This window comes from Siniperca chuatsi, linkage group LG19, assembly GCF_020085105.1.
Source record: "Siniperca chuatsi isolate FFG_IHB_CAS linkage group LG19, ASM2008510v1, whole genome shotgun sequence".
NCBI classification, from domain to species: domain Eukaryota; kingdom Metazoa; phylum Chordata; class Actinopteri; order Centrarchiformes; family Sinipercidae; genus Siniperca; species Siniperca chuatsi.
The window spans coordinates 6,714,468-6,739,620 of NC_058060.1; the positions used below are offsets into that span (position 1 = coordinate 6,714,468).

Sequence of the window (25,153 nt, forward strand, 5' to 3'; positions counted from 1 at the left end):
GCAGCAGAATTGTTGACCTTCAGTGATACTGAGCAGATGCCAGTAAGTCACAGGCCAAATGAAATTATATGCCTTTTCCAAACTACTGTAACACAGCAGTTACAGTATCTCAAATCACTCCCATTGTTCTTGTCTGGTTCCTCTCACTTTTCTCAGTTTCTCAATTAAATTTCAATTTCTCCTTGTCTTAACACGTCATGCAGTCCAAAGTCATAACCTCTGCTATCTAAATGCTTCATTCTACTGGACAAACTGTGTACAAGCGCCACTGGGAACTAAAACACCACTGTCTCTTTGACTCTATTAAGTCATTATGGAAGTTTTTCTTAATATAAACATGATCATTATTGTTGCAGCTATAGCCAAGGGGACACATTACCAGCTGTGATCAGGCAACGTGAACAGACAAAGTGGCCATTACAACTGAATAAGGGGATGACTTTCAATGGTCAGATACTCGGCAGTCCAGTGAAATTATTTCCACTGTGGGAATACACAAGCCAGGGCCAACAGAAGCCTATAAGCCTCCCTTAGTTTCAGGGGAATTCAGTTATATGCAACATCTGTGTCAATATTATAGAGGTTTTAGGGTCCTCGGTTCTTTTTAAGAGGTGGAAAGGGTGTACAACTTTCAGCTCGAACGCCTGGAGCCAGATGGGGGTAAAGTAGGTTTTGGCAAACCTTACAGGAGAACCAAAACAAAAAAGTGGACCAAAGTTTGATCAACTGCTGTAAATAACTTTTTATAGTAATGTTATAAAAACACAAATAATGACTTGTGCTCTGCAAAAAGGATCCTGTGGTGCAATTTTTAACAGATACATGTATAGAGTTCATTTTCACTTTCATTGTTTAAGGCTGCAGCTAATGATTATTTTCATTATCACTTAATCTATTGATTATTTTTCAATTAGTAGAGTCATTGTTTGGTCTGTAAAACATCAGAAAACAGTGAAACATCACAATTTGCTAGAGCCCAAATGATGTCAACACATGTTGATTTGTCCAGCCGACAGTCCAAACCCCAAAGATATTCAGTTTATTATAATGCAAGACAAGGAAAAGCAGCAAATTGTCACATATGAGAACAACAAACAACAACAACCTGGAACCAGAGAACTTTTGGAATTTTTGACTTAAGTGATTAATCACTTATCGAAATTGTTGCTGTGTGGAGGTGATGGTCAGCTTACACACATTTTCATTTGCAAGTACAGGCTGACATCAACCATTCTGATTACAGTCATAGTAATTAGGCTACAGTAGGCCTATGTAAATTATGTAATATTAAAATTTCTATGGTCTGCTTAGAAAAGGATAGATAGATAGATAGATAGATAGATAGATAGATAGATAGATAGATAGATAGATAGATAGATAGATAGATAGACTGCATGAGTCTTGAAATGCTGAGTGTGAAGTGACCTTATCGGTGAGCAGCATCCAGCTGCCTCCCCGCTGGAGAAGAGTTTCCTCAGTGCTGTGCTGTAGTGCAGAAGGGCTGTTCCCTCAGCAGATCCCAGCTCAGTCCGTCCAGAGCAGCGGCGGGGATGAGCGCTGGGGACTAGGCGGCACCGCAACGACGCATTTCACAGGTAAGAGTGGCTCCCGGTCGAGCGATACACCGCCTTTAGTTCAGGCATTCGTTGGGATTGTGTTTTTTTTTTATTATTTATTTATTTCGCGACACATGCGGTCGGCTGAGGAAGCGAGCAGCAGCTGTGAGGAGCAGACTGAGGTTGAGAGTCGCATCTGCTCTGCGTTTAACATTTCCAGCGGTCCCTCAACTTGCAGCCAAGCCAGCTACCACGGCTCTTGTCCGGCTGTCATTGCCTCCTCTGCCGGGATTAGAGGATTTAGGACAATACTGTGTCACTTTCAGGACGCGACATTAGAAGGTGAAGGAGTGGGAGGATGGCAGTCTTTATTTTTTTTAACTTGAAGCGTGTGCGGTGGCGACTGCCACTATTTGCGGACGCGCTCCTATCAGCTGAAGGTTAAAGATTGCTGATGGAGCTAGCCAGGCTAGCGTTAGCCCCGCTGTGTGCCGTTCTCTCTGCTGTGAGAAGAGAGGCCAAACTCCGTCCAAATTACGCAGTTTTATATGTCCTAGTTTACGAGCAGAGATTTATATCGAGAGAAACACAAATTATGGACTTAAGCGAAATACTGCGGCCATGGCTTGTATTCGGTAGGCATTCTGTGTTACTCCAAACAGCTATTACTTACAATTTTAACTTGTAGAATTGCTTTGCCTTAAATTTCCACAGTCGTATTCCATCCACATTGTACTGTGAGGGGCGATAGTAAGCAGTTGGAGTTATAAAACAGAGCTATCACTGAAATACAGTCTGTACTTTATAGCCTAGTGGGTCATTCATCCGTCGAATTTAACCATTTAACCACTGATCCGTATAAGATGAAAGTCTTGTTAAAACAGGTATGCATCTATTGCTTACTGTAACGAAACCTTAAACAGACAGATGTTTTAGCAGAATCTGGCGTGCTTTCTCCCTGCATCTGTGAACTGCGCGTATCGGGGCTAGGCTAGGAAGCTACGGCAGCAACCTGCAACGGAACCAGCGGGGCTACCATCACGCCGAGCCTGTCAATCATTTCATAACGACACGATGACAACACTCGGGTCCAGTAATGTGTAGCTCTCGGTTCTGGTCGGATGCTTAGGAACACCAAATGGCGATGGAAATGAGCTTCAAATAGCCCCTTGGCATGTAATGCCAAGTTTAGGTTGATTTGATGTTTGCATGTTGTCACTTTGTCACACCTGCTGTTTGCATGATGATGGCTGCTGCTTGACCTCTCCTCTCCTTCCCCCATGCAGCCTCCTGCACTCACTGCCTCATAACCTTGCATGACCATACTGTCAGCTATCCTGCTGTCAGTTTGCTTAAACTGGTAAATAATGTTATGTGCTTAAGATTTACGTTTTAATATTGCATGCTGAACTTAAAAAGGTTTTCCCAGCGTGGTCATTTTTAATAGCTTACAAGACTGGATGGATGAAACACTCACCTCTGCTCTTTACTCAAACCTCAAATTATGGCAGTGTTTGCAATTGCTTAATGGCTTTAATTTTTAGAAGGTCTTGCACATAAATTGTTACTGTCACTTAGGGACCTCTAGAGGCCAGATTGTCAAAGCCAAGATTTCACCTTATCTGTTCAAGTTCAAGATTATGTTATCACTTAGTAATTACAATGTTGCTGCAGTGAACACATGGAGTACCATCATCCCATTTTATCCCATCAGATTTGATCAACTCACTCCTATTTGGGCCGGTCTGTCATGGCCTCAGGTCTAATTATTTTGCGTAGTGTTCTTTATAGAATTTATGGTAGTACTATTAACATTGCCCAGGAGTGATCTGTTCCTTCTTGCCAAGACCTTTCATAGCTCAGTGAGCTTACATCATAGCTGTTAGTAAATGTCAGTAAAGTAGCATTTTCTAGACAGTGTGCAGGATTTGTAGACAACAGCAGCTGACGAGTTAAAAAAGACAAACTACTGCAAAACATAGCCCAGACCAGCACCAGCTAATGTGCATTTTCACAGGAAAGGGTAAGAAAAATCTCAAGTGTGTGTGCGTGGGCGCATATGTGTTATGTGGTAGGTCTTTCACACATCCTTAAGACTGGGATGGTGTGTGAACACAAGGCCCTGCTAGATGCCCTGAGAGGGGGTGCGGTATGGTGGGATGGGGAGCGTATTAAGAAGGGAAGCAGCTCATTAATTCCTTCCAGCAGAGGAAAGGGTTGGTCAGCGAAACTGGAGGGGCACTCCACGGCCATGAAATGAGTCATACCAGTTCAACTTTCAGGAGTGGTCCAAACAGCCAGCGATAAGTGTGGGCTGTGATAACTTCCTGGTGTTGCAGGCAGTCTGGTTATCCCAGGGCTAGACTTTCCCTTTCCAGTAATGTGTGCACTAGTTGTTTCAGAAGGTTTGACAGACTCTCTTCCTCTCTCTGTCCACTCTCTGTCTGTCTTCAGCTTTATTTCTAGGTCAAGTGCATCAAGAAAATTAGTTTTTCTGCCATTGGGTAGCTATAGCCGAAGCCTTTGAAAGTCATCGGATGTTTGCCCGGCTACAGGGATCCCCTCGGAGGTCCTGCCTGATGTCACGTGTGATGTCAGAGCAGAGGTGACGCAGGCAGGAGGAAGGAGGCTGGTGGATGAAGCCAGCCAGAAACGTGTGAAAGCTACTGACATCTGCCAGTGTGCCTCTCAGAGCGAGAATGCAGGGCAGTGAATCTGAGGCCTGAAATGGAATGCACGTTCAGCTTATATATTGTTATATCTTAGCTGGATGCTAGCCGGTGGATGTTCATGGTTGGCAGATAGTTGAGCTGCCTGCTTTGTGATTTCTGTGTGTCTGTTTTATGCCAGTGCAGTGATTAAGCCCTTGAGATAACCCTGACCAATCAATTTCATGTATTTACATAGCAGTTTTCCATATTCATCAGGCCATCCACTATGACAACACTTTAGTTACATTGTGTGTGAGAGCCTTTTGATCCCACCTGTAATCTGCAACACATCTGTCATCAACAGAATTCTGCTGTTGCCACATCCTATCAACTGTCTTATATCATATATAATATCATACTCTTGATGTGCTTAAGCTTTCTTGATGAGGCATAGTCTCTTGGATTTTGTCTTGGTAAAATATGTTTATGGATTGTACCGTTCCTTCTATAATATTGTGCAAGATGCATGCAGAGTCCATCTGATTAGCAGAAAGCCAGAGCGTGCTAACCCTTTGATCACTGTGTTTCTGGCTGATAAACCATGCCACTGTCATCTCTAGCAAGCCCCAGACCTTGACAGACACTAATTACCATGAAGCCTGTTTGGCATGCTCAGAAACAGCATGGGTTGGAAATAGTTCAGTGCAGGTGAAGCTATGCAACTATGTTGCAGAACAGTGCCATTGTGGATTAGCGTGCCTAATAATCTTTATGTTTCTTTTTTTCCTCATATGAAATGATCATTTTTAAATGTTGGCATGAGCTGTGCCGTTTTTGAGCAAATGCATAGCCCTGAATCTTCCTCCACATATGAGTGTTGGATGCATTCAGTTGAAGGAAATCTCATGATGTCAAATAGCTACATTTCAGCTGAACTGAGCAAAGCCTGCTATACAATGTAAAATGAGTCCATTGATATAATTACCCTCACATCGTCAGTGTCGTACTGGTTGCTGCATAGCTTTGCCTTTAGCATTAATGAGCTATTAGCTATACTGTTGTGCGTAAGGCAGTTATTTAACATTTTCTTTGGACTGAAACACGGATACTGCATTAGACAAATGTTCAGCTGGACTACTTTTTGACAGTCTGAAATGAATCAGAACCAGACCATACTATTTCAGACTGTGATGTGTTGGAATACACGCACACACACACACACACACACACACCCACTCCATCCCATACTGCCTTTGATTTCGCTGCCAGTGGAGTCTGACTGTAATAAGTTTTGGATTGAGGCAATGCAGCGGGAATATTTTAGCAGCCCACATGCTATTGTCTGTGTGCTTTCATTCACAAAAGCAAAACAACTGTTGCCATGGGATGTGCTCAACAAAATAACGTAAGTGGGTGTTTTTTGGCTAAAACTTTCCGCATGAGCTAATTGACTCACAATGCACGGGGCCTGCCTGTTGCTACTCTCTCTACCAGGAGGGTGTGGATGCTAGAGAAAGCACATGGGTTGCAACGTGGTGATGAGCTCTCTTTTGTAATGGAAAGTGAAATCTTTTTGTTGTTACCCATCATTTAAACAGATGTTCATTTGATAGTTTACAAACATGTTCCAGAGATTTTCTGCCATCATTTTTCATTGTTGCAATAGGTCATAATTGCCTTAAACTATAGTTGCATCGCTCCTGAGACCAGTGGGATTTATTTGATGGATGGCGAGTGTCTAGAGGGCAGATAGCTCCCCAGATATGCCCACACTTTATGTTGCTGAGTTACAGTCTACCTGAAGTGGAGAACATTGTGCTTTCTAGAGGTCAGTGTGAGGTAAAATATGGCCTGCGGTTGTTTGGCTGTTTATTCTTCAAGCCCCAGCCAAAAACAGGCCTCCAACTTCTTTCCCCGGGAAAAACACGAGCCTGCAGAGAGCCTGATTGGAAACATTTGCGACACCGTCGGCTCTCCTCCGTCCCCGCAGCGACGCACTTCCTCAGGAAGAGAGACGGCCCCTCCACTGGACACAGTGATGTCACAAAGATAAACAATCTACGGACTGTTGCTGTTTGCTGAATGTGATGGGCTGTCATCCCTGAGAAATCCCTGTGCGTGCACAGTCCTAACAGATGCAGGCCAGAGACTAGCCAAGTACACACCCACTCGGGACAGTTGTTATAGATCCAAGGAGACTGGGAACAATGTGTTGGAGAGGTGCGGCTCTTGTGGAATATTTTAGGAAGCAGGCTAATCATATTTTGGTTCCAGGCTCTGGTGTATGAGATTTCTTTTGTTGTGGTGTTTTTATGCTGGAGCCTGTTAAATCCAGATTTGTTCTTGTCTGTAGTTCTTCACTTTTAGGAGGGATGTGCTATTTTAACACATCTCTGTGTCTTCTTCAGGGCAACATTAATCACTGTTACTCAATTTGTTTTGACCACAATACAGAACATCTTCTGTTTATTACAGTATATTTTCATAGACTTTCACGACTGCTCACTCTCTATAAAGTCTATTTACATAGCCTGTAACCCATGCCTGCAATCTGGACTATTTACTAACACCCTCTAACTCTGCAGTTCTGTCCTCCCTGAGGCCTGATCTAGGTCTCTGTCTTGCATTGTCTGCCACCCATACTGTCCTTCTGCTTGCCTTCCTCCTCACCTCCCCACTATGCCCTCATCTCAGTTGGGCCATGAATAAGGAGCTGACACCAAACTGCCAACCTGCAAGCCGTCATGCCCCTGCAGCCTGCCGCTTGTGTAGCCACCAGTAAGGGCACAGCCCCCCCCCAACACAGCTAAAAAATGCTTGTATCTGTTTTTAATAAACAAGCCGTGGCCTTAAAAAAAGACCGCTTGACCTCAAAAGCGGCGATCTTGCTGCGTAGTAAATGTAAGTGATGTTACAGTAGTAGTGTACTTGGCTGATGAGAGAAAATGTGGAGGCTGGTGTGAGGGTCGTCTGCAGGGAAATGCCAGCCCTCATGTGGTTCTATTTATTTTTAGCTTACTTTGCAGCATATGTTATCCATAAACTATATCATTAATTTCTCTCTTTGAGTGAGCCGTGTCATTAAAATACAGCAGATCTGCACTTTTTTTCCCAGTTGCCAAATTCAAGAGCCTGTAATGCCAATCTTTTTCACACAAGAAGGCATTGTAGCGAAACACAATGTTGTTGTGTTTAGGGGAATGAAAGCTGACCATTGTTGCATACCGTTGCTTGAATCCGAGGTTTTATTTGATATAAAATGGGTAATTCCATTGCGTAACAGCATTAGCAGTATTTAAACGGAGCTTGTCATGGAAAGGAAGGACTGGTGGTGGGGTAGAGATGGGGGGACTGAATGAGAGCAGGTCACTTTACAGGAGGAAATCCTCACTTACTGATGATAGAGATAATCCTCATTTAGTGATGACACCAAGAGCAATTGCCTTAGATTAAGGGTTTGGCTAGATTACACAGCATATTGATGTGCAGTTAAAACAGGTTCATTTGCATATATCATAACAAAAGTGAATTATCATAGTAATGAACATAGCCCTTGACCTAAGGCTCACTTAATTAAGCCTTTGCCTGGTTGGAGGGATAGGCTTCATCTACAGGGAAAAAACTCTGATCTCGAAGTCTGATATTGGCTTCTCCAACGCTGTGTTGGTGTTGGTTCTTTATTTAAAGTATGGAAGCATAAAGTTTACATTTCATCATATGAGTTTGGGTGAATAATCTGTAGTGACAAATGGCCACAAATATTTCCATCTTGGATTTCATTTTGCTGGTGTTTACAGTATTTCAGAGACACTGAAACTTAGTGACTTAGTGAACATAGTCACTGATCTGTTGCCCAGCACAAGTTCAACTACAATTGTCCCAGGTCCACGTCCTTATCTGGAAGCAAATTTAGCGAACCAAAACCCATTTTTCGCATTGATATTGTTCAAATGAACCTCCCTACCAAACTCAGAACTAGCCTCTCCTTGAGGAGATTACTCAAAACGCAAATGGAAAGAGTTAAACTCAACAAAAGTATTAACTGGGTAAGTGCCAAGAGTTAATCCTCCAAAACTAACAGGTTTAAGGTTTTAAATGAAAAAGATAATCGTATTAGAGAGCCAGACATACAAAGAGAGCGGCATTTCACGGTCTTGGATCCTGTTAATCACCTAGTAGGCTATCCTAAGGTTCAGGTACAAGGAGGAGGGAGGGGGCAGGAGCGAATAGAATGGGGTAGTGATGCTGCCCTCTGAGTCAGGACTCCTTTCATAGATGAATTTTTTCATCTCTATGGGACTATCATGGCTAAACAAATGCTAAGAAGCAAAACAAATGCTAATCTGTTTGCAGCTGAATACATTTCAGTGAGGCTGTGTCTGCCGTCTGTTTTTCAGAACAGAAAACAAGCAATTTGGCTCTGCCATTAAACAATCATAGTGTGATTGGCTTTTAAACTGTCTGAACAGCATTTGATTCTGGCAACGAGTCTCATACTGCTGTTCCTGAATGCCATTTCTTATTAAGGACAGCCAGGTTGTTGGCAGTCTGTTCCAGTGGAGAGTATTGAATGAGTGGGCTGCAGCAGCATCTGTCCTGTTGACAAGGCAGCAAGCATGACTTCATCAAGGGCATTACATCATGAGTAGATGCACCCTGGGTATATTCAATTCAGTTGCTCATCAGTCCTTGATACTAATACATATAATAATTTTTTGGGCAGAAAGCAAAACTCATAATGCTATTTTACCTATATAATTTTTGATTATTAGGGTTTACTCTGTGTTATTGCAATGTCCCTTGCTTAACTGGTTTTTGCAGTGTCAGTGTCCCACGGCAACTATTTCATCTTCAAGCTTAATTGAGTAATTGTGTGATTTATAAAATGTCAGAAAATAGTGAAAAATTTCCATCACAGTTTCCCAGAGCCCAAGGTGACTTCTTTACATTGCATGTTTTGTCCAACCAACAGTCAACACTCTTTTACTATATTCAAATGACTATCATAGATGACAAAGAAAACCCCCAGAATTCACATTTGAGGCATTTTTGCCTAAAGAAATTACTTAAATGATTTTCTGTTGATCGATTAATTGGCCAATCATTTGAGCTTTACACACAGACAGACACCATAAAAGAGGGCATGGAGCATGTTGAATCATTAGTTCAGTTCCTTTCGATTCCGATATTCTATACTTTTTATATTAATTTCAATTCTATAACTTTCTCAAGGATTCATAAATGAAAGTAGTAGTTGTGGAATATGCAAACCCTTATCCAAGCCTGACATTTTCTATGGTATATACCTGAAAAAATGTCCTCATCCTTTTAGACTTTAACCAGAAAATACTTTTGAGATGAAGAAAAGATGTCGAGAGAGAGAGAGAGAGAGAGGATGATGAGCAGAGAGGAATACAATCCCCCAGTTGCCTCATTGATGCAAAACATGAGCAGTGGTTGGCTGCTAACAGCTACCTTACAGCCACTGTATGGAAGTCTACAGGGAGTCCACTGTAAACAGTGACAGTTCACTGCAGCACTAGCAGCCTTCTGAAACTCTTGCCGCTGCTGATCATCATGCTATTGAGAGTTGTTTTTCAGGGTGTTTGTTTACCTCCCTGTCCTCTCAGTTCTGGACATGGACCGGTTTGGTGCCTATAATCTCCGAATGAGATGGAAAGAAGGTTGTTGCTAGGAGGACTGGAGAGGAGGGAGGGACAGGCTGCTGGGAAGGCGGGTGATCTCGGTTTTGTCATGGCGGCTCAGAATTTGGGTTCAGGGGTCTTTTTTTGTTTCGTCCTCTCAACTGTCCATATGGGTTGGGACCCTTGACAAAAAACTGGAAGCGGGGATAATGGTTTTACCGTCACCTTCTTTTCTCTGTCTCTCTTCTTGTCTCTTCATGTCGTCCCCCTCTTTCTTTTTTTTCCCAGTGATGGCCTCAGCTGCGCAGCTGTGCCGGTGATCCTGCCGCTGCACGTAGGGAAGAAGCAGAGACGCCTTGACAACCGACCTACCTTCCTCTCTCTCAAAAAAAAGGAAGAGAAAGGAAAAAAGAAAACACACCAGCATAAACAAATACGACCATGTACAGCGTGGAGGACCTCCTCATCTCTCATGGATACAAGCTGCCCAAGCATACCACCTCCTCCTCCACACCTACCCCAGCCCCTGCATCCTCGTCCTGCCAGGCTCCTTCGTCCTCACCGCCGTCCTACAGCAAACATCATGAAATCTTGGAGAACAGGCCCAACCCCAAGACAGTGAACGGCTATGAAAGAGGGCCCGGGATGCCCTATGGGAACGGTGGTGGAACCAGGCAGCCCCAAGCATACGGCGGTGGCTGTCCCAACAACAACAACGAACACAGGGAGAGGAGCCAGTCCAGGCGGGAGGGCGAGAGCCGGAGTCAAATTGATACCCACTCCTTGGGAGAGTCGCTGACCTCAGACAGCGGGTAAGCTGTAGTGTGTGCTGTACCTTGAGGCCAGTGATGTGCTCCTGTCTGATTGATCCTTTTGCATGCCCTATCCTGGTTGTCTTCACCCTTTATTGATAAATGACACAATCATTCATTGTTATGGCGCTTTGATGGAGCAGATTAAATTATATAATTTGCATTGAGATTTTGGATCGCATCTCAAATGGAACTCTCTAACACTGAGGCTCAGTCCCTCCTGCCATCTCTCTCTTGCTTCTGTCTTTCCCCTTGTGTGTAACTTCCTCCCAATTTATCTCTATTCCACTCTCTCCTCCTCTTCCCAATCAAGTCTTGGGGGGAGGGATAATGTGTGCTGGAGTCTTAATCTGCCACATGGGACCTTGGAGTTGTAATCAAAACAGCTTTTGGGCAAACCTATGTGCCCCATTTGAGCATGCCCAGTCTTACACACACAGGTTGCCAGTTTTTTCAGGATACCCCCTTCCCCATTCTACCCCCAAACATTCCCAGTATGCCTAACCAGCTTCCACTGTTTCACAAGAACTATACCGATTTACATAATGCATACCCCATCAATAATACAGGATTCATATAGGGTTTATTTAAATATGTATATGGAGGATAGGCTATATTTAGCTTAGTCTGCAGTTATGCAATTGAAACCCTCTTGGGTAGGGATTATTAGAACATATGATATTTCCAGAAATATCGCCAGGCTGCTGCCAGTCTGTTTTTTCCTGAAAATAGGATTGTTTAGTTTGCCTATTTGCACCAGTTCAGGGGGTTAGTGTGCTGTAACTGAGACAAAGTCAATACAGCTGTTCCCATGTCCACACAATTAGGCAGGCTTGTCAGAGTTTTTCCCTTTTTCTTTACATTTTGTTTGCCTGACTTTATTTTTTTCCCCCTAATCCTTTTTTGCCACACAGCATCTGAAAAAAGTCAAATGACCTTGAATATTGTCAGTGGTTGTTAGTGCTTTTTCACTTTTCAGTTTTAGTCTTTGAGACTAGTAATCCGCATTTTCATGTCGCTGCTCTGCCAGTGCTATCAGAGCATTCTATTGGGAATGTAGGAATTGCAAAGACATATGTTCTGCGATTTCAGTCTGTTGTTTGTTCATCCTTTTTTTCCTCTCATCCAAATCCGTTTTGCCTGGCAGCTTTAGTTTAGATAAGGAACAGGCCTATCTTGGCACTCCCATTACGCAGTGCTACTTAGACCCAATTAGACTAATGATGGTAACTCATCTTACATGAGATGCCCTCAAATTTAGCAGATTGGCATAACTAGCCCCTCTTGCCCAAGCAAACATTTCTGGCCAGTGATGATCATGGATGGAAATGTCAAGGACGCTCAGTGGCCTTGGCCTCGAGGGGGTGTACACATGTGCTTGCGTCTTGTTTGCGTTGTCAGTCAGTCACTCCACAAATAACCTGAAATGATCAGGCTGTATGCAGAGACCCACTGCATCTTGTTGTAGCCCATCAGGTCTGCCATCAAACATCCTCTCCGAGATATACTAGGAGCTTTCCTTACGCTGGTTTAGTGAAATGCTGCTCATTTTCTCAGATTAGGAGCTGTGCAATAGAAAGACTGTCAATGAAACGTCCTCTAAATTGTTGATCTGTCTTGGAGGACATCCGGGACTAACAGCCACTGTGTGTCATTGTGTAATGTATTCATTATGCCCCATAGAAAATCACAATTACCAGACACTGCACTGCAACTCATGGTCATCTGTCTCCATCTAGTGGGCGATGCTTTCTTTTTTTGAATCTGTCCACATTGTAGACTGTTGGTGTTTATTTTGCCTCTTATCCTTTGAACAGTACCTATTTGTTGGCATTTAAAGGCTCTGAACAATTGTATTTCAGTGTTTTGATTGCTTTAAAATTTAAAAGTGCTCATAACTTCATTCATTTTTCCCTAGTGTGTGTAACTTACCACATTGCATTGGCTCATCTCTAAATCAGCAATAAACCAAAGGATCTTAAAGGTCGGGTTATGCTTGAAACAAACTAGTTTGTATGACACATAGTCTGACCTTTCATGGAAGGAATTCATAGTGTTGAACACAAAAAGGGACACAAGTAATGGTGTAAAGAATGAAAAAAGTGAGCTTGAGAGAGAAGTTCAAACCCTGCTCACTCTTGCACATGTAACCAATTGCTGTGTAAACTGGGCTTGCTTGTCAGATTGTCTGGTTTGGAGAGTTACAAAAACCCAATGCTGACATCGGAAAGGTGTAGGGGGAGGGGATTTCAGACACTATTAAGGCCATCCAACAAACACTTCAGTTGAAGCATACAGACGCCTTTATTTGTGTGTTTCCTCACAGGTTCTGTGATGGCACCAGAGGACCTCAGTCGCAGTCCAAGGACGTGTCCTACTGGAGGAGGAGAGGCCAGGACTTTACTGTGCTTCTGGACTACGCTGACTTTAGAGAGCCCCACGGAGGAGGGCAGGGGGGATATGGCAGGCCGGAAGGGTCACAACAAGCAAGAGGCCAAGAGTTGTCTGCAGAGGAGTTTCAGAGGGCAGCTCACGAGAGGCAGCGCTGGGCAGCCCAGGCCCAGGCTCAGGCTCAGGCCCAGGCCCAGGCTCAGGCTCAGGCTCAGGCTCAGGCCCAGGCCCAGGCCCAGGCTCAGGCCCGCTCTAGAGAGAGGGAAGCCGCTCTCCACCAGTGGAGGATGGGGACTGAGAGGAAGTGCCAGAGCCTGGGAACAGATGAGTGGCGTCCAGCCGTGAGCTTTGGCCGCCAGCTGTCACAGAGTGAGGGTGAGCGTTGGGCACAGGAGCAGCAGCGGCTCCATGCCAGGACACCAGAGGGCATGGTAGTCCACCCCAGGACCAAAGCCAAATCCCAGTCCCTGCCCAGGATGCTGCAGCCTGAGAGCGTGCAATATGTGGACATAGCCTCGTCCGGTCAGGAACTGTACAGGCGGGTCAGTGGCCACCCACTGTCACATCACGACCTTTATAGGGCACCCCGCTGGCCGGAGAATGGCAGGCCAGCTAGCGCCAACCAACTCTCAATGACACCAAAGCCCCGCTTCACCCGACCACCCAGACCTCCCTCCTATGAGATGCACCAGCAGATCAGGGGAAGCTGTGAGATGTTGTCTGGGAGAGACTCAGTGATTCTCCAGGCCAGGGACAGAACGCCACTTCCCATATCAAGGACAGGTGACTCCCAACTGGACTATTTTGCACAGGACTCTGGACCTCCAGGATACATCCCTCCCCCATCATATAAAAGAGCTCCTATAATGGGAGGGGGGCGCCGGGGATATGGTGAAATTGCTGTTGACTACAGGTACAATTAGTCTTTTTCTTTGTCTTAATTAATAAATTCAAGACTTTTTTCACTTTGACATTAATTAGCCGTGCTTTTAAATTCAACACTGAGTGTGTGAGAGCCAAACCTTGGTTTTACATTGTTATTATTTGGTTGGACTTCTTCAAGAGGCTGTAATATTCTGTAGTGTAAACATGAGAATAATTAATAATTTATTTTAATGTAATAAATGTACAGATTAAAAAGTTTCAAAAAGTATCCACCAAACATTTCAAGAATTGTTTATAAAATTATTTGTAAGAATGTGTAAGAATGCTTTTAAGGACAGTATCACAGAATATGATCATTCAAATAATATTTTGCTTGCAGGAAAATTTACTCAGTGTTCATGAGATGGTACAGCCCTTTAATACTGTATGTAATGTCACACCTATACATCTCAGATGATACTTAACTTAAAAAAGTGTGACAAAGCATAACTTGAAACTACCTACTATACTTTTCTATATGTAAGGCCCACGCCAGCTCTCTGAATAGGTTTTATGTTATGCATTGACAGTGGAGAGTCCCCACTCTTCTCAAGATCATTATATGTTCTATGTTCTTTGGTGAAATTTGTATTTTATATTTATAAATATATCTGTCCAGTCCTATGAATTTATACTCTATGTTGTATCCTGAAATTGAGTGCCATTTTACTTGAGTCCACATTTGCAAAAGTAGTAGTAACTCGCTTACAACAGATACTGGAGTAGAGCAATATAATTAGGTTGGCTACGTCGCTTCAGTTATTTTTGAAGCCTTCACTGTCTTTTTATTCCCTTTTGTCTTGTTGAAGTCATTGTTGCTTAGATAAAGTGCAAGTGTGTTGTTTTTACTCTTAGGCACAGAGGGGATGTGTACCAGCAGATACAAGTGACTCCAGATGGCTCTCACTGGTTCACCAGACATCCAGCTGGTTCCTGGCCTGATCCCCAGAGAGACAGGAGCATGTCTGGCCAGAAGCAGCTTTACCCAATGTATACTACCCAGGAGCGCCCTGGTGGAGGGATCCAGTATATCCCTTTTGATGATCCCCGTATCCGCCATATTTCCTCAGCCCTGGGTGGCAATTCCCTGACGGATGCTGACAAGATCCGCCACATCCGCAAAGAGCTTCCCAGCGTCACCGTGTCGGAACCTGCATCCGACGACAGTGCCTTTTTGCCCCCGCCATTGGGGCCTTTCATCGCTGCCAAACTGGCCGATGATTCTAACCAGACATCTTCTAGCGACTTCGACAATGACAATAACAGGTGGCACAGTGATTTGCACAAAGAGACTGTTGATAACTTCCCAGCAACTGACCAAAACTGCAACAACAGATATCCCAAAAACCAACGTCCTCCTCCATCTCCCTCTTCAGCCTTCCAGGCCCCATTAACAAGGACTTCAACTCACCAGGGGTCCAGCTCAGATCAGGTCTTTGCAGAAACCATCACCCAAGTGAAGAAAATTGTCCCAGATTCAGGGCCAGAGAACAACAGGAATACCAAGAGAAGAGTGAGTGAAACCATCTTCTGCCTTGTGTCTGTCCCTGTTCATACACCGACTAACATCAACAAAGACTTAGCAGCAGATCAGAACAACAATGAGACAATATCAAGCCTGACTGTGACCAACACAGACACTTTCGCTGTAGGCCTCAAAGAGAGCCCGAATGTGCGGAGCAAGTCAGTGAATGAGATGCCCATCAAACCCCACTACTCTCACTTTCACACCAGCAGCACATCCTCAATGAGGAACTACAAGAGGGCTCCTCTAAGGAAGGAGATAATAGATGCCTGGGCACTTCAAGCCAGTGAAGACAAAGAGTTGTGCTATGCTGGGTCCTGGCCTGGAAACCAGTACCGAAACCAGGAAACCCAGACTGGTTCCCCTTTGACAGTGGTGAAAAGTCCAGAACCCCAGGTCTTGTCTCCTCCTGGGAGACAAGAGCCTATTCAGTCTGTCTCAGACACAACCACAGACAGTGGTGTAGGGACAGACAGTAGCTCCTCTTATGGTTACCCTATGGCAGGCCAGAAAAACCTTCATCTTTCTAGCAACAGCGCCTTCTCCCGTCTCAGCCTCAGCCCTTCACAACAAGACCCATCCTCCCCATCAAAGGCCCGGGATCAGGGAGACCTGCAGCCATCCTCTCCCAGGAAGAGCAGCTCCAGTCCCCTGGAGAGTGCAGAGCAAGTGGCCTTTGGTCAGTTTCTCTTAAAGCCAGTGAACCGACGACCCTGTGATGCCATTGGTGAACTGGAGAGCATTAATAAGGAGATGGAAGACACAATTAGCAAGAGACCCAACATGGGTCAGTGCATTGATGATGTAGATTGGGTGAATAAGAGATTAGACCATTTTAAATCAGGAGCACATTTCACTGCAGGTCCAGAACCAGGCAGGGAAGCAATCAGTCTTCCACCAATGCACATAGAAAAACCCAACAATATAAAAGTCAGATCAAAATCCTTGGCTTCTACAGCTGATCTAGACTCCATGGACATGAGGAGTGCTTTCTCCAGGCCACAGGCCAACAACATACCACCAACAAATGAGCTATCCATACTCCCCAACCCAGGCCCCAGAGACAGTTGCCTCTTGCTCTCACTACCCCAACACAATGAGTCAAACCGGCTCTATAGACAGGACATCCCAGTCCCTCAAGAGTCCTTGCTGAGGGATGTGGGATTAACTGTCTACACAGAGACTCCTGGTGGTCCCGGGGAGCCAATGCAGCGCTCACTCTCAGTCCCATCTCCACTCGATCATAAGGAGCTTTGTCAGTCAGTGCAGCTCTCATGGGAGAGCAGGACAGCACTTGTTAAAAGTAGTGGTAGCCCTGAGCACAATTCAAATAAAGAGCTTCAAGCTGAGGTAGAGACTGAGAGAAAGGCTAAATCAGACAATGTTCCACCATTCAGGGGTGAGGTGAATTTAAGCATCTGTAGAACCAGGAGTGAAAGCAGCAGATCATGTCAGAAAGAGGGTTCACCACATATCACCAGGCTGACCAGGGAGGTTTCTTTTGTGTTTGAGAATGATGATGGCGATGAGAGATACGCCATTTCTGAGCCTCTGACCTATAAAAATGAGTCAACCATAGCAGATAAGCACCTGGAGAACTTACTGATTCAAGAAAAAGCCAATTCTTTACCTGCAGAGGACCTCAGCAACCTGTATGAGGTCAAATGCGCAAAAGGTATCCCTGAAAATGAATCCATTGAGCAGAGGGCTGCCAGAATCCTGGGTATAGAAGTTCCAGTTGAGGCCTTGGGTGTGGCTGACAAACAGTCAGAGGACAACCAGGATGATAGGGATACCACTGTAGCTGAGAGACTACAAAGTCAAGGCGAAGAGACACAGCATGTGATAGGAGAGTGTGAGCAAGTCAAAGAGGAATCCCTGATTGTTCAGGGAGCAGAGACAGACAAGGTCAACGAGACAGGATCAGGAATTGACCACAAAGAAGGAGACAGACAAAAGCACAGCAGCAACCACAGTAATGGTGAAGACAATGAGGATACAGAGATTCAGTCCCTGGTGGTACTGGACCTGCCTGAGTTCCCACCCAGTAAGCTTCCCCTATCCCTGCCAGTCACCCCTGATGAGAAGCTAGCACTTAGCATGTGCAGTGTGGAGAAGAGGGGCCGAGGTGGAGCATGCAAACTAATCGAATCCCTGCAAGATAAGCTAAACTCTTCCGCTTGTTCTTCTGCTACATCTATGGGCAGGTCAACCACAGACAGAATGGCCCGTCTGAAAGAGCTGGACTCATTGTCTCGAATAAGATGCCTCAATCTCAAAGGTTCAGAGTCCGGAGGAGAAGTTGATTCTGTGATTGAGGAGAGGGATGGTGATAGAGAGGAGAGTGAGCTTCAGGAAGAGTCAAAGGATGAAGTTGTGGAGCAACGAGAAGAGGAAGAGGATAAGAAACTGGAGGAAGAAGGAGGGAAGGAGGAGGAAAACCCAAATGAACATGAAAATGCACATGAAACACATGACAAGTTGGGAAATCCTGAAGAAGACTGTAAACCTAAAGAAGTGAATAAAGGGTTATGTGAGGACGAGCAAAGACAAGAAGAGGAGGCAGAAGAGATTGATGTTGAGATTACACTAAAATCGAAAAATGAAGGGAGTAAAGAAGCAGATGTTGAATTAAAAACAGAAGAGCCAGAAGGAGAGGTGGAGGATGACAAAGAAAAGCTTGTGGAGAAGGTGAGAGATGGACAGAATACAGCAGAGGTCAGTAGAGCTGAGGCGACACAAGGCACTGAGGGAGAAAAGTTGCCTAAACCAAAGCAGCGCACCAGGCTCCAGAAGCCTCCTCTGCTTCCTAAACCTCGCAGCGTTCCCAAGAGAGAAATAACGCTTCCACTCAGCTTCAGCACTGGGACCTGTGGCCCCTCGAATATGGAGGATGAGGAGATGCTCTCTGTCTCAGGTATGAAGGAATTAAGAGATTAACCTTTTGATATGCTTGTTTTGCACAGGTTTTGGTTTTGTCTCTGTTCTAGTAATGGTACCAAACCTGTAAACCTCACGTCAAGACTTCCATAGTTTGCTGAGAAATAGTTCCAGCACGTAACTCCCCCTAAAATTGCAGCTTTTACATTTCTGTGTATGTATGTGTTAAACAAATAAGATACAACGGGATCATAAGTAAAGCTTAGATGTGATAGTAAGTTTTTAGTTTGTAGGTCTTTGGACTGAGCCAGGCTATCTGTTTCCCCCTGCTTTCAGTCTAATGTTAAGCTAGGCTCACCATGTCCTGACTCCAGCTCCGTACTGATATCAATTTTCTCATCTCGTTCTTGAAAAGAAAGCAAATAGGCCAATTTTCCAAAATGTTGATCTATTCCTTTAAAGGTGCCCTGTGCAGTTTCTTGTAAACAAAGTTACTGTTTATGTTTAGTGTTACTCACCAACAGGCGTTGTGTGTATCCTTGAGGTCTAACAAACGTGTTGAATGCATTTCTTTCCTAATAAAGCACTTACAAAGCTGATTTAAAAAATATTTTAAATCCTACATCCATGTTTACTTGCTAGCTGTCTTCTTCCCTGTCTTTGCTGGCTTATTGCTGCATTTCTTGGAATGTTACCACTACCTGTAGATCACTGGAATAGTGTAAAACTTTTGGAAGGAATGTGCATCATGTCACCCGTGTGCATGTACGATACAAAATGGGGACCTGTACCTTTTTTACCTTGTAAAAAGATTGCTTTATAGCATTACTAGATGTCAGGAACACCACAGGGTACCTTTAATTTCCACCTTTTCAAGGGCAAATAATATCGTTCTGACTTGTTTTCGATTGTGTTGTCTCATCTTTTCTTTCTCTCTTTTCTCATCAGACTCCTACGACCCCAGTCGAGTGGAGAGAGTGTAACCTTTGACACTGCCCTCACCACTGTGGAAATCTGTCTTTCTCAAGTTAACAGCTTTTTCCAACAACAAAGACTTTCATCTCACCTCACGGCTTAGTCAGCTGTGACCCCTCCAATATTGTTACACATTATTTTCACAGAACTGACTGTCCTGGTGCTGCGAGAGCATTTTTACAGCCAAATAAAGGCACCGCTGGTGCCAATTCTCCAGGCCTTTTCAACCTCGACATCCTCGTCCTTCCATTCTCTCCACTTCTCAAAGTTTATTTGCTCAAGCAAGCGGACTTCCTACTTTTGAAGTTTGATTTTGCTTTTGGAAAAATGCATGTCATTATTCCTGTCTGCACTTTGGCTCCTTCTCGAGCTTGGGTGTTGAAATATGAATGTAAAGTGCTTCTGTTCAACAAACAAAAGAAATGTAACAGAAAAAAAACGAAAGGCAACAGTATTGCATTACAATCAGTATTAACCTACACCAAATGTAAATAAGAAAGAGTTATAAGATTTTATTAAGAATATAAAAAATCAATTTAAGACATTTAATTGCTGAAGAAATGTATATTTTCTTATCTATGTTAAGAAAAGACTAGATTTTTGGAAGTGTAGTCTTTGGGTGTATTACTAATAATGAAACCCCATGCTCTTTATTCTTATACTTGTGTGATAGAGAATGTACTCAGAGAGCCTGGATTGCAATGAGAAACGCTGTGGTCCTTGAATAGTTTCACTCAAGAGCAATAGCAATATAGTCATATACGGGACGTTTGTGGCATGTTTTAAGTAGTAAATCTCCATTTCAAGGAGCTGATCCCATTTAAACGTCTGCTTTAAAGCTCTACCTTTTGGTGCAAGTGTTAGATTTGCACTGCTGAGATTATTGGCTTTATGTTACCAATGAGAATCTCTTCATCAAATACTTTGAGATTACAATAGGAGGGATTCGTGTTCACACCCTACCTGTTCTCCGGGGCCATCACTCTCAGCATCAGCAATCGCAACGTGTATCAGAAATGTCTGATTTAAGTGTTATTTTTGTTAATCCTCATACTGTTGAAGAAGAAAATCTATATTTTGTGGCATTAACAGAAGTCTATATTTAACTGTGGAATTTTTCTTTGTTCACATCTTAGTTTGTGTGATTTCAGAAGTGCTTTTTTGCAGGAAATGATAGATGTAGCTATTTTGATCTCAGTGTGCCTTGTACACACTGTTTCTGTGGAGAACATAATTTGTGTGTAACACATTCAGTATTGTCAGTTTACGAATCCTAATTTAAACTGGACATTACTAATTCATTTAACTTTAATGAAAACATTTGGAGTTGTTTTGGCAATAAAAATAAAATTTAACTCAAGAAGCTTAATATTGATGCTGTACAGAACATTGCTGTTGGGATACTAATCACAGTATCTGAACATGTTCAATCATTTAATGTTGACATATCAGTTCTTTTTAAGTTGTGGGCATAACTGGCAATTGATTTACACTCGTTTCATTTATGGGGTAGCAATACAAGAAATTAAAAAACATACCAAACCAAACTTTATGCTATGCATTGGACATCTACATTTACTGGGTTAAATACCAAAATTCCCAGCTAAAACTGCAACTTCTGGTTTGCTTGTTTGACCCTGTCACTCTTTGATCCAGCTGTATTTGATGTTGAACCTGTAGGATCTGGTTGTAGACTTGCATGGAAATGGATCTGACTGGAGTTCATCAGTGGAAGCTCAGTGCAAGGTTTTGTTTTTGTCCTGTTACCAGCCCAGTACCCGTACCTCTGTGTTCCAGGTAATGTGTTATCTGGTCATTCTTGTAGGTCTTTTTGTACTGCAAGTTCTTTGTAACATGATATAGACTATTGGTGCACATCTTGCTTTGATATTTTCTATTTTCATACATGTACAGCTTCTTTTGTATGCGCGCAACATCTTTTTTTTTTTTTTTTTTTTTGGTGCATGAAATGCTTAAGAAGTTACAGAGAGAAGGTGTATTTGCATATAATTGCATTTGGTACTATATAGTCTATCCAATAAACAACTGTTATATTTCATATAATGTATATTTTATTTTCAAAAAGTTATGCTACATATTTAAAACAGAACAAGGTATTTTTAGATTATTGTGAAAAGGGAACTGTTTTTGAAGGCACAATATTTGTCTATATTTGAAATGATCATTAAGAATGATCAGAAATAGGGACAAGTGTGTGCTATTGTACAGTACTGCAGAGTATTCATAAATAAAAGTCTTTGCATGAAACATTTTGTCTCTGATTTTGTTGTGATTCATTAATATACATTATTTTATCCAAAGAGAACGTTTGGACAGTTATGCATATATTTAATAATAATAACATTGAAAAATAAGGATCTACTGCATTAGTTTTTGTTGGGAAGTAGTCTTGTGACCATGGCCGCATTGACATGTTGGACCCCACCTAGCACCTTTTGTGCATTGTATATATACCCCGTTACCCAGCAGGCGATTTGAGGGGATGCCATCCCCTTGTTAGCAAAATGACCAAAAATCTGTCCCCTTGTTAACCTGCTCAAAAGATGCTCTGTGTTAACCTGCTCAAAAGATGCTCACATTGCCGCTTTTAATAATCGCCACGGTCTCTGAACATATGAGACATACTGGTTTAGAACTGCCTGTGGGAAGATTGAACATTAAGAGTCTGTCCATTCTTGATTAAAACTCTGTTTTCGCTGTCTACTTTTTCTCTTTTAGAGCTTTGTGAAATGATGTTGACTAATAATTTCACTGCCTGCAGTTGTATATCACCTTTGTGTGCATGTGAAAAAACTGCATGCACATATCTGAATGTCTGAATTTGTTAAAAAAAAAGAATTCTCACAAATTCAAGTTTATGAATGTGTAATAAAGTTTTGCAGCTGTAAAATATTTAGTGCATGTGTGAAAAAGTTTTGCGCACACATTTGCATATATGTAAAAAGAAAATCGTAGCTGTAGAAATATTTTGTGTATGTGTTATTAAAATTTGTGCAGGAATATTTTCAACAGTGAGTTTTCACAAAGTCTGAGAGATGGGCACACAAATTTCCTATATGTGTACGTGACACTGAAGTTACAAGCTACAAGTTACAAGCACAAATTCTGACCGCTGACTAACCAATCAGCATGTTGTCCACTGACCATCCAGTGGAAGTCAAACTGTCCAATCAGAGGGCAAAAGCTTTCTAGAACGTTGTGGATACTGACTGCTAAATATGTGAGAATTATTATTATTTTTTTTTTTTTTACAAATTCACACAAAAGAATATATTGAACTGCAGGCTGTGAAATTATTTGCTACAGTGTCACTATACCTGATATCACTTCATAATCACTGCATCAACTACTCCTACAGAAAAGTGCTCCTCTTTGTCAATGGTACACTAATGTCACTGGCTAATAATAATTTTTAATAACAAGTTTTGGCGTAGTTTTAAAATACAAAACAAATTTAATGCAGGAGTAATGAGTGCAAAGTGCAAAATCCTCCCTGACGATCGGAGTAAAAACATTTACTATACTACACAGGCAGGGCTGTACATTATAGTACTTGAACAAGTTCGAAAAAGACCACAGGGTCACTCCATTATGGAGGATGAAAAATGACTTTTATTTATTTATTTTTGTATTTATACATTTATTTATTGATACTTAAGTCATTTTTCGTCCTCCATACTCCATAGCTTGTCTGTCTGCTCTGCTGCTGTTCAAAAAGGAATAATACCCAATAAACTCAGACCTCACATTTCCAAAGAGGATATATGTCCACAGTGTGCAGCGCTGCTATACAGACATCAAACCAACTACAATTCTTATGTTAACTGCGAAACTTACTGTTTCAGAGGAAAAAGGTTTGCGATGGCCGGGAATCGAACCGGGTCAACTGCTTGGAAGGCAGCTATGCTCACCACTATACCACCATCGAGACGTTTTACTTGCATCTGGACAGAGCAAGAAACGGTCAGGAGGGAGAAGCGAGGGACTGGGGGAGAGAATTGGGAGAGATTATTGTGAAAAGGGAACTGTTTTTGAAGGCACAATATTTGTCTATATTTGAAATGATCATTAAGAATGATCAGAAATAGGGACAAGTGTGTGCTATTGTACAGTACTGCAGAGTATTCATAAATAAAAGTCTTTGCATGAAACATTTTGTCTCTGATTTTGTTGTGATTCATTAATATACATTATTTTATCCAAAGAGAAAGTTTGGACAGTTATGCATATATTTAATAATAATAACATTGAAAAATAAGGATCTACTGCATTAGTTTTTGTTGGGAAGTAGTCTTGTGACCATGGCCGCGTTGACATGTTGGACCCCACCTAGCACCTTTTGTGCATTGTATATATACCCCGTTACCCAGCAGGCGATTTGAGGGGGGATGCCATCCCCCTTGTTAGCAAAATGACCAAACATCTGTCCCCTTGTTAACCTGCTCAAAAGATGCTCTGTGCTTTGTCTCGTAGTTGCGCTTCACATTGCCGCTTTTAATAATCGCCACGGTCTCTGAACATATGAGACATACTGGTTTAGAACTGCCTGTGGGAAGATTGAACATTAAGAGTCTGTCCATTCTTGATTAAAACTCTGTTTTCGCTGTCTACTTTTCTCTTTTTAGAGCTTTGTGAAATGATGTTGACTAATAATTTCACTGCCTGCAGTTGTATATCACCTTTTGTGTGCATGTGAAAAAAAACTGCATGCACATATCTGAATGTCTGAATTTGTTAAAAAAAAAAAGAATTCTCACAAATTCAAGTTTATGAATGTGTAATAAAGTTTTGCAGCTGTAAAATATTTAGTGCATGTGTGAAAAAGTTTTGCGCACACATTTGCATATATGTAAAAAGAAAATCGTAGCTGTAGAAATATTTTGTGTATGTGTTATTAAAATTTGTGCAGGAATATTTTCAACAGTGAGTTTTCACAAAGTCTGAGAGATGGGCACACAAATTTCCTATATGTGTACGTGACACTGAAGTTACAAGCTACAAGTTACAAGCACAAATTCTGACTGAGCTGACTAACCAATCAGCATGTTGTCCACTGACCATCCAGTGGAAGTCAAACTGTCCAATCAGAGGGCAAAAGCTTTCTAGAACGTTGTGGATACTGACTGCTAAATATGTGAGAATTATTATTATTTTTTTTTTTTTACAAATTCACACAAAAGAATATATTGAACTGCAGGCTGTGAAATTATTTGCTACAGTGTCACTATACCTGATATCACTTCATAATCACTGCATCAACTACTCCTACAGAAAAGTGCTCCTCTTTGTCAATGGTACACTAATGTCACTGGCTAATAATAATTTTTAATAACAAGTTTTGGCGTAGTTTTAAAATACAAAACAAATTTAATGCAGGAGTAATGAGTGCAAAAGTGCAAAATCCTCCCTGACGCATCGGAGTAAAAAACATTTACTATACTACACAGGCAGGGCTGTACATTATAGTACTTGAACAAGTTCGAAAAAGACCACAGGGTCACTCCATTATGGAGGATGAAAAATGACTTTTATTTATTTATTTTTGTATTTATACATTTATTTATTGATACTTAAGTCATTTTTCGTCCTCCATACTCCATAGCTTGTCTGTCTGCTCTGCTGCTGTTCAAAAAGGAATAATACCCAATAAACTCAGACCTCACATTTCCAAAGAGGATATATGTCCACAGTGTGCAGCGCTGCTATACAGACATCAAACCAACTACAATTCTTATGTTAACTGCGAAACTTACTGTTTCAGAGGAAAAAGGTT

The 25,153-nt window shown here is 42.3% G+C and overlaps 1 protein-coding gene across 3 annotated transcripts; it reads left to right on the forward strand.

Annotated features, from left to right (window-relative positions):
- The first annotated feature begins 1,377 nt into the window (after positions 1 to 1,377).
- Positions 1,378 to 21,627, forward strand: jcada (junctional cadherin 5 associated a). Of its 3 annotated transcripts, none has more exons than XM_044177001.1 (5): positions 1,378 to 1,595; positions 10,141 to 10,664; positions 12,991 to 13,968; positions 14,835 to 18,421; positions 19,333 to 21,627. In XM_044177001.1, exons 2-5 carry the CDS (start codon positions 10,294 to 10,296, stop codon positions 19,365 to 19,367), a joined length of 4,971 nt encoding a protein of 1,656 aa, XP_044032936.1. In that variant the 5' UTR covers positions 1,378 to 1,595; positions 10,141 to 10,293; the 3' UTR covers positions 19,368 to 21,627. The 3 variants fall into 3 exon arrangements, with proteins under 3 accessions (XP_044032936.1, XP_044032937.1, XP_044032938.1); XM_044177002.1 differs by lacking the exon at positions 1,378 to 1,595 and adding an exon at positions 1,608 to 1,898; XM_044177003.1 differs by lacking the exon at positions 1,378 to 1,595 and adding an exon at positions 2,170 to 2,191.
- The last annotated feature ends 3,526 nt before the right edge of the window (positions 21,628 to 25,153 follow it).